General features: G+C 44.1%; 1 protein-coding gene across 1 annotated transcript in view; it reads right to left on the bottom strand.

The window, feature by feature from the left end:
- Nucleotides 1–7514: 7514 nt before the first annotated feature.
- WFDC9 (WAP four-disulfide core domain 9) overlaps nt 7515–10152 on the bottom strand; it is a 6232-nt gene continuing 3594 nt past the window's right edge. The window contains exons 3-5 of the mRNA XM_010835106.1: nt 9588–9757; nt 8112–8261; nt 7515–7582 (exon numbers count right to left, since the gene is read on the bottom strand). Coding sequence (XP_010833408.1) covers nt 7515–7582; nt 8112–8261; nt 9588–9757 — 388 coding nt within the window. The remainder of the gene's footprint in view (nt 7583–8111; nt 8262–9587; nt 9758–10152) is intronic.

Below are 10152 nucleotides of genomic sequence, written 5' to 3' on the forward strand. Positions count from 1 at the left end.
TTCTTTTTTTTTTGTTCTTTTTCACCCTGGCCCCTAAGAAATTCTATGCTAGTGACGACTGCAGTGAGTACAGGAATTAGAAGGAACCAAGACCCTGAAAGAAGGGAAATCTTCCTCATGGGGTACAGCTGTACTTTTGAGAGTAGGTGGGCCCCTGCCATCCTCCACTTCTGTCTTTGTTCTTCTGCCACTTGCCCTGAGAATGGATGCAGTTGTGGAAGTGCCTAGAGGAGCAGGGTAACCAAAGCCCATGCTTTTAGGTGTTTTGAAGAAACACAAGATACTGGGGAGATCACAGGGAAAATAACTCAGGAAAGTTACTTGGTTACTCCTAGGCTCACCTCCAAGCATATATGGAAGCCTATTTAACATACCCTGCTGCTGCTGCTGCTAAGTCGCTTCAATCGTGTCCAATTCTGTGCAACCCCACAGACGGCAGCCCACCAGGCTCCCCCGTCCCTGGGATTCTCCAGGCAAGAACACTGGAGTGGGTTGCCATTTCCTTCTCCAATGCATGGAAGTGAAAAGTGAAAGTGAAGTCGCTCAGTCGTATCCGACTCAGCGACCCCATGGACTGCAGCCCACCAGGCTCCTCCGTCCATGGGATTTTCCAGGCAAGAGTACTGGAGTGGGGTGCCATTGCCTTGAGAAATGAACAAATACATTGTCTAGGTCCCAGACTAGCCACTAGGTGGTACACGGGCAGGGAAGTTACTGAATGAACTGCAAAGCTTTAGAAATTGTACTGACATTGGAACCACCACCCGCAGAAGACAGATGGAACTTTTAAACCTGAACCTAACCATTTCAATGACTTTTAAAAACAAAATATCAGCTTTTTCCGGTGGATTTAAACAAGACCCAAGAGTTCCATAATACAATATTCAAAATGCCCAGTATATAATCCAAAATTATTTGGCATCTCACACACTAGCAAAGTAATGCTCGAAATTCTCCTAGCCAGGTTTCAACAATTCATTAACCATGAACTTCCAGATGTTCAAGCTGGATTTAGAAAAGGCAGAGGAACCAGAGATCAAATTGCCAACATCTGTTGGATCATAGAAAAAGCAAGAAAATTCCAGAAAAAACATCTACTTCTACTTTATTGATTACACCAAAGCCTTTGACTGTGTAGATCACAACAAACTATGGAAAATTCTGAAAGAGATGGGAATACCAGACCACCTTACCTGCCTCCTGAGAAATCTGTATGCAGGTCAAGAAGCAACAGTTAAACCAGACATGGAACAAGGACTGGATCCAAATTGGAAAAGGAGTACATCAAGGCTGTTTATTGTCACCCTACTTGTTTAACTTCTACACAGAGTACATCATGCAAAATGCCACGTTGGATGAAGCACAAGCTGGAATTAAGATTGCCAGGAGAAATATAAACAACCTCAGATATGCAGATGACACCATCCTTATGGCAGAAAGTGAAGAGCAACCGAATAGCCTCTTGATGAAAGTGCAAGAGGAGAGTGAAAAAAGCTGGCTTAAAACTCAACATTCAAAAAACAAAGATCATGGCATGCAGTCCCATCCCTTCCTGGCAAATAGATGGGAAACAATGGAAACAGTAACAGACTTTATTTTCTTGGGCTCCAAAATCACTGCAGATGGTGACTGCAGCCATGAAATTAAAAGATGCTTGCTTCTTGGAAAGAAAGTTATGACCAACCTAGACAGCATATTAAAAAGCAGAGATGTTACTTTGCCAACAAAGGCTCATCTAGTCAAAGCCATGGTTTGTCCAGTAGTCATGTATGGATGTGAGAATTGGACTATAAAGAAAGCTGAGCAACAAAGAATTGATGCTTTTGAACTGTGGTGTTGGAGAAGACTCTTGAGAGTCCCTTGAACTGCAAGGGGATCAAACCAATCAGTCCTAAAGGAAATCAGTCCTCAACATTCATTGGAAGGACTGATGCTGAAGCTGAAAGCTCCAATACTTTGGCCACCTGATATGAAGATCTGACTCATTGGAAAAAACCCTGATGCTGGTAAAGACTGAAGGCGGGAGGAGAAGACCACATAAGATGAGATGGTTGGATGGCATCACGGATTCAATGGACATGAGTTTGAGCAGGCTCCAGGAGTTGGTGATGGACAGGGAAGCCTGGAGTGCTGCAGTCCATGGGATCACAAAAAGTTGGGCACGACTGAGTGAGTGAACTAGAAACTGGATGAAGGAAAAGGAAAATAACAACTCATAAGGGAAAAGACTATCCAGAGACTCCAATTCTAAGATGAAATAAATGTTGGAATTATCTGACAAAGACTTTTTTCTTTTTACATTTCTTTGGTATTTTTTCATAAGATAGCAAGTAATAAAAATATAAAATACTTAGTATGCACATGTATACATGGACGTACCAGTGATATATTCTCCACAAATTCACTGATGTTCTTGAAGAAGAGCAAAAACACGAGTGGAAGTTTTCTTGCATTCTGTTGATTCACATAGTAAAGATCCAAGATTACTCTATGCATCTAAAAACTTCTCTCTGTAAATAAATCATTTAATATTTTTTCAAAATTTTTAAACCTTGACCACACCTTAACTGTTCCAAAAACATCCATTCTTAGTTGATGAACAGCTTGTAATAGGCATCCTAATCTTTCCTATTTCTGTAACTTACTTTGTATTGAATGACAAAGGTCTTACAATAAGAGTTGTTCCCTCTTCTATAAAGTTGGGAGAGGCAAGATAATTATGATTGAGGGATTTTGTTGTTGTTATCTTTTTTAAAAATATATTTTCACTGCTGCTGCTGCTGCTAAGTTGCTTCAGTCACGTCCGACTCTGTGCGACCCCACAGACAGCAGCCCACCAGGCTCCCCCGTCCCTGGGATTCTCCAGGCAAGAACACTGGAGGGGTTGCCATTTCCTTCCCCAAGGCATGAAAGTGAAAAGTGAAAGTGAAGTTGCTCAGTCATGTCCGACTCTTAGCGACCCCATGGACTGCAGCCTACCAGGCTCCTCCATCCATGGGATTTTCCAGGCAAGAGTACTGGAGTGGGGTGTCATTGCCTTCTCCGATTTTTTCACTGGAGTATAGTTATTTTACAAAGTTGTGTTAGTTTCTGCTGTACAGCAAAGTGAGTCAGTTATATACGCATATATCCACTCCTTTTTAGATTTGCTTCCCATTTAGGTCACTGATGAAGACTTGAAAGCAGCTACTATAGAAATTCTGCAGCAAGCAATTACGAACACCCTTGAAACTGATGGAAAAGTAAAAAGCCTCAGCAAAGAAATAGATGACATAAAGAAGACTGAAATAGAAAGTTTTTAAGAGAAGAATATGATAACTGAAATAAAAAACTCACTAGATGGGCTTAATATCAGAATGTAGATGACAAAGAAAAGAGCAGTGAACTTGAAGACAGAGCAATAGAAATTATCCAATTTGAACAACAGAGAAAAATATATTGAAAAAGGTATACAGAGCCTCAGGGATGATAACCAAAGTTCTGACATGTTTCCTTTCTTTCCTAGGGGAGAATTCTTTCATTCTTAGGAGAATCCTTTCTTTCCTAGGGAGGAGAATTCTTTCTACCTGGAAAAATTCCTCTCGATACTGGGGACTGAGCAATGCCTAAGCAATTATTCTTTCAGGGATGGGATGCTGTAAGCAAAATGCAACCATTCTCCCTTTTCCTTTAAAAAAAAAATTTTTTTTCTGTTTTTTTATTGAAGTATTGGGCTCCCCTCATGACTCAGTGGTAAAAAAAAAAAAAAAAATCTGCCTGCCAAGGCAGGAGACACAAGAGACTTGGGTTTGATTCCTGTTTGATCCCTGGATCAGGAAGATCCCCTGCAGAAGGAAATGGCAACCCACTCCAGTATTCGTGCCTGGGAAATCCCATGGACAGAGGAGCCTGATGGGCTATAGACCATAGGGTCGCAAAGAGTCAGACACGAGTTAGAGACGAAACAACGAATAGTCCATTTACAGTGTCCTGTTAGTTTCTGGTGTGCAGCAACGTGACTCCGTTTTATCCATGTTTATATGTATGGCACCACTTATACATGGAATCTAAAATATGGCACAAATGAGCTTATTCACAAAACGGAAACAAGCTCACGGTTCTCTTCTCCTCTTAGGTGGTTCTCTCGGGTGGTATTCCATGTGTTGCTCAGGTTTTCTTGCCCAGATTTTGTAAGTGGGCTCCAACGCTCCCCCAGAGCTGTTTTTGTTCACAGATAGCTGTCTAAGTATTGTCCTTTGTAGGAGGACAGAGACTGGGGTCTCCTAGGTCATTGTTTTATTGACATCATTCTGTATCCATATGTTTTGATCTGTCATATTTTCATTTTTCAGTTCAAATATTTTCTACTTCCTATCATGATTTCATTTTGACCCATGGTTCCTTAGAATTGCCTTATTTTTAATTATGTATGGATAGTTTTCTAGCTATTTCATTTTATTTTCTAGTTTATTTCCACAGTGGTCACTTTGAATTTCCACCGTAGTCAGTTTGATTGCAATTTATTGACATTCACTGAGACATCCTTTAACGTTCCCATGTGGCTTTCCTGGTGGCTCAGTGGTAAAGAACCTTGCTTGCAATGCCATAGACACAGTAGAGGCGGGTCCAGTCCCTGGGTTGGCAAGAGCCCCTGGAGGAGGACATGGCAACTCACTCCAGTACTCTTACCTGGCAAGTCCCATGGACTGAGGAGCCTGGTGGGCTACAGTCCGCAGGGTCGCAAAGAGTCGGACATGACTGAAGGGACTGAGTACACATGCGCGTGCTCTGGGGGGAAAAAGTATATTCCACAGAAATGCTGAATTCTTTGTTATTTACTTATTTATTTTTGGCTGCACTCGGTCTTTGTTGCTGCACTGGGGCTTCCTCTAGTTGCGGAGAGTGGGGACTCCCCTCTGGTTGTGTTGAGCAGGCTTCTCACTGTGGTGGCTTCTCTTGTTGAAGAGCCCGGGCTCTAGGTGCAGGGGCTTCAGTAGTTGTGGCGCATGGACTTAATTACCCTGAGGCATGGGGTATCTTCCTAGACCAGGGATTGAACTCATGTTCCCTGCATTGGCAGGAGGATTCTTAACCACTGGACCACCAAGGAAGTCCTGAATTCTTTTTGATATAAGTCGAATAGTCACTTTATGTTGCTCAAATATTCTGTCTCTTTGCTGATTTTGTGGAGGAGGGAGCAGACATATCATCCTATTTTATCAGTTACTGAGAGAAGGATGTTAAAACTGTCTGCTGCTGATCAATCATGCTTGATCAACCATGGCAGGCCAGTTTACTTAGGACCAATCCTCCCAGTAAAGCCAAAATGAGATCCCCTGGGGGGCTCTCAGTACACATCTTTGAGTAGCAATCACCACCCATTTCCAGAGTGGGTTGACTCCACACTTTGAAGCTAGATAACCAGGTGCAAAGGCTGTTTCAGTGTGTTCCTAGCACACCCCTGGGGAAATGAGAGTCTTCTCTCTGACAAGTGATTCCAGAGATTTTTCTCAACTTTCTTTTTCTCTAATCACTCAACAGTGACTAGTTCATTGGTTTTGTCCTAAGGCAATCACCCCCTGCTTGTCCAGGAAAACATTGAGGACCTGTCCTCCATCATGCATCTCACTTAATGCTTTTTCTGCACAGTGCCCCTCTCTAACTCTATTCCCCACCAGACCCTTTCCCTGAAGCACATCTTTGTCCCCTGACACAGATAAACTTCCGTAAACTCAAGTGCAGAGGTGTTTGGAGAATGGGGTCTGCATATTCATTCATCATCAAGTTGCCCAGTGAGTTTGGATAGGTTCAGTCACCTGTTAGTTCCTGTTTGTTCTCCATTACTAATTTTGGCAAACAGGATGAGATGGTTGGGTGGCATCACCAATTTAATGCACGTGAACTTGGGTCAACTCTGGAAGATGGTGAGGGACATGGAGGTCTGGCTTGCTGCAGTCCGTGGGGTCGCAAAGAGTTAGACATGACTTAGGAACTGAACAACAACAACTTATTCTCTGCAGGCTTAATGGGCATAACAGCACAGATCAAAATGGAAAAGTTGCAAATTAGAAATGCTAGGGCCATAGAATTTAGTACCAAATTCATGATCCAACCCTTTCGGCAAACTCGTCTGTTGCTATTGGAGGCAGGGGGAGGTTAGGGTAGCAGGCTTTCATGTCTTTCAAGCTCCCTTTCCTCTCCCCCCAAGTCTACATTTAATCTACTCAAGAAGGGAAAATAACTATCATTTGGGGCATTCCAATTCCTCTCTATCCTTCAAGATAGGACCAAGCATCTCTCCTTGCAGGAAGCCTGATTACATCTACCCACTGTCTTCTGTACTTTAATGCACTGTCTGTCCATTGGCCCCTTCTCGTCATGTCTCATTCAGGTTTCTAGCTGTTTGGATTATACCTCCTTCCTTGGGTAAAATGCTAACAGATAGAGTTTGTGACACCCTCATTTATGTGGAGTGGCCTTGCCACCATCTTGGGCACATGGTAGGCTACCACCCTCCAAAGGTTGCTTATGATTTCTAGGAGTATTTACATCTGAAAATAGCCCTGTAGGTGCCAAATGATTGAATAAGTAATGGTAACACGTTAGGCATTGTTCAGGAAGAGAACTTGGGGAGGCCAGGGGTATTTCCTTTCATTCTAGACCATTGGTGCTATCCCCTTTAGGTAAGATTGTAATTTCATGTGTGTGCATTTGTGCTCAGTCGTGGCCTACTCTTTTTGATTCCATGAACTGTCAGGAGCCCATCAAATTCCTCTGTCTATGAAATTCTCCAGGCAATAATACTGGAGTGGGTTGCCATTTCCTACTCCAGGGGATCTTCCTGACCCAGGGATCAAACCCAAGTCTCTTGCATCTCCTGCCTTGGCAGGCAGATTCTTTACCAACTGTGCCACCTGGGAAGCTCATGAACTAGTTAAATCACAGGCCTGAGATTATAGGAGAAAGGCTACACCACGTTATGGGGATCTCAGAGGAACAGTGTTTTCTGTAGCCATAAGAACATCCCAGGGAGGTTGGTCCGTGGACAAAGAAGAGTAGAATCCAGAAATCTTGGCTAAGGACATCAAGCCCCTAAAGGGGGAGGAGGTAGGGGGATCCAAACCGGGAGGCAGGGACTTCCCTGGTGGTCCAGTGGTTAGGCCTCTGTGCTTCCACTGCGGAAGATACAAGTTCCATTAGTGGTTGGGGAGCTGAGATCCCACATACTGCAAGATGTGATCAGAAAAACAAAACAAAGCTGGGAGGCAGAAATTGAGGGCATGTATAAAGTGGGGTGGGGATGGTCAGCGAACGATACGGGCCGGCATTATGGAAGAAGAAACAGATGTCTCCTTTACTGTCAGCTTATTTGTCAAGGAATTAAAGCTGATAACATAATAGCTTAGGGAAGAGGGTTGGCAGGGGGACATTACCCGGGCCCACCCTCCTCGCCCCACCCAGAGCTGAGTCAGGAAGATGATCCTACTGGAGGTCACAGCACGGTCTTCCAAGGCCTCCTAGGTATCCTCCGACTCTCACGGGTGCTTTGTGGGCTGCACGGTGGACAGGATGTTGCTGATTTTGTGGTCTGTATTGCTGCTCACTAGGAGAGAGGAGGGGTAGGTACTCAGTCATCACACAATCCAGAGAAAACAGATCCTCCCAAACCATAGGGGCACGGGTGTGTTCTGCAATGTAGGGAAGGGCCACACAAGGTTTCTCCAGGGATGTTTTAAGTCAGCCATGAGCAAGGAGACATAAATGTCAGACCTCCTGAAGTCTGGATGAATCAGGTAGGCCCACAAGCAGACAAGGACTCAGATGAATGAAGAGGCAGGGGATCCCAGGTTTGATTAGATATTGGAACTGGGAGAAGGAGGGGAGGCTGAGTCTCCTGCAGTCTGTCTCCCCGCAATTTGGAATCCATAGTCTTTTGGTTTTCCTTTTTTAAAAAATCTTTTGGCTGTACCTTGGGGCATGTGGGATCTTATTTCCCCGATTATGGATCAAACCCATGCCCCCTGTATTGGAAGCACAGAGTTTTAACTACTGGACTGCCAGGGATGTCCCAGGAGTCCATAGTCCTTGAGAACCAAATGGCAAGGCAAGGAAGGGTGCTTCTTAGACCCTACCGTTCGGCTTCAGAAGCATGCAGACATCTCCGCAGAAGGCACTGCAGCAGTGATGACCGAGCTGACACTCCGTGTGAAGCTTGCACTTGATGGCACACTGCTCATTAGTGGGACTCTTGTTGCAGGGTTTCAGTTTCAGCTTTGGCTCAACTTAGAAGAGTACATGAGTACTGACTCCCAGAAGAAGAGCGTCCTCAGTATTACCAGCCCCTCCAAGACCCCAGGACCTGCTCCACTCATTTCTCTTCTTCCTCTGCCTGCCCGGGGGTCTAGGTGGACTTCCTAGTGCCCAGACTCAAGATCCTGCTCCCACCCCTGCCCCCAACAAACCCAGCCACCCTGAAGTCACCCCTGTGGAATTTAAACTCACAGAACCTGGGTCCTGAAACCCAAGTTTCAGAACAAAGAATCCCAAGAGATCTCCCAGTCTCCCACTCTCATTTTACAGAATGAGGGGAACCAGGTCCCAGAGCAGAGACTCCACTGTTCCACCTCTGGTGGAAATGGCCCTCCACACCTAGTTCTTCCCTAGAAACATCTATCACTAGTTATTCACTGCTCTTCTCCCCTCAATTCTATTGATTTCAATTTTTTTACACCAGTGGTTCTAAATTTCTCTTCATGGAACAGAATTTTTTTATTGGCCTTTAGTCTTGGAATATCTAGGCTTATTTTCCCCTCAATCTATTTTTTATTTGTTTTTTCATTGGAGTATAATTGCTTTACAATGTTGTGTTAGTTTCTGCTGTACAACAGTGTGAATCAGTTAAATGTGAAAATATATCTCCTCCCTCTTGAGCCTCCCTGTCACTTCCCCCCGATTCCACCCGTCCAGGTCATCACAGAGCACCACCTTGAACTGCCTGTGCTGCACAGCAGCTTCCCACTAGGTATCTGTTTTACACACGGTACGGTATTTATGTCAGTGCTCTTCTTCCAACTCATCCCACCTTCTCCTTCCCCTGCTGTGTCCACAAGTTCCTTCTCTATGTCTGCATCCCTATTCCTACCTTGCAATTGGGATCATCAGTACCATTTTTCTAGATGAGCATGTGTTTTATTTCTCCTCTCCATACCCAATGTTCTGAAATACTCAGAACATTGTAAACACAGGGCATATTTCAAGAAATTATTACCAGTCCTTTTCCAGTTTGCTGCTCATCCTTGAAACTCCTGAGAACATAAACTCCTGGTAGCTCAAGCTAAGCTCTAGACCCCATGGAGCTTTTCACTGCTAAGTGCTCTCCTGGACAAAAACTCTATGTGCACATGTTTAAAAAAAAAAAATCACATTCCGTGTAGCATCAGAAGACCCTCAAGATTGAGAACAAAACATTCAGCCTTCCTCTGGTACCCGGACTTTAAAAAAAACCACTGCTTCTATTACAGACCCTGGTTCTTCTCTGCAATTGGACCGAGAAAGGTCCTTTTGTTTCCTATTCCTTCTTCATCTGGAAGCCCAGCCCAAATACCTACTGTAAGGTGGAAGTTCAAAGGGAGAATCTATTTTTTCTTTCCAGCTTCCTGAAACTGGCAGGATTGCCATGCAGGAGAGCATCAGCAGCGGGAGACCCAACAACTTCATGACGCTGACCCCGGACATGTCAAGGTGAGCCTGGCAGAAGACCCAGCACTTGGGCCAGGTTCTGCAGGGGCTCAAGAAGGGTTTCAGGGTGGGGAGTTGGGAGACCACGTGACCTTCTCTCAGTGCACCATCTGGTTCTGCCTCCTCTCCGTCTTCAGCCACCACTCCTGGGCTGGGCATTGATGTCTCAAGAAGCACTTGCCTCCTCTTATACTTTATATACTCCTCTCATTGTAGAAACGGATTCTTTGTACTTTACTAATTTTTATTTTAGCAGTTTGAAAAACACAGAAAAGTATGAAGAAGAGTAATGAGGTATTGTCAGTTGATTATCCATTACCTAGATATAGGTAGATACTAGGGCTTTTTATCTTTTATAAAAAAGAGCTGTAAACTCCCAAATTTTAAAAATTGTAATCCTATGATAAACTGTAATGAAAAAGAATATTTTTTAAA

This window comes from Bison bison, unplaced genomic scaffold (assembly GCF_000754665.1).
Source record: "Bison bison bison isolate TAMUID 2011002044 unplaced genomic scaffold, Bison_UMD1.0 scf7180017864038, whole genome shotgun sequence".
Classification (NCBI taxonomy): domain Eukaryota; kingdom Metazoa; phylum Chordata; class Mammalia; order Artiodactyla; family Bovidae; genus Bison; species Bison bison.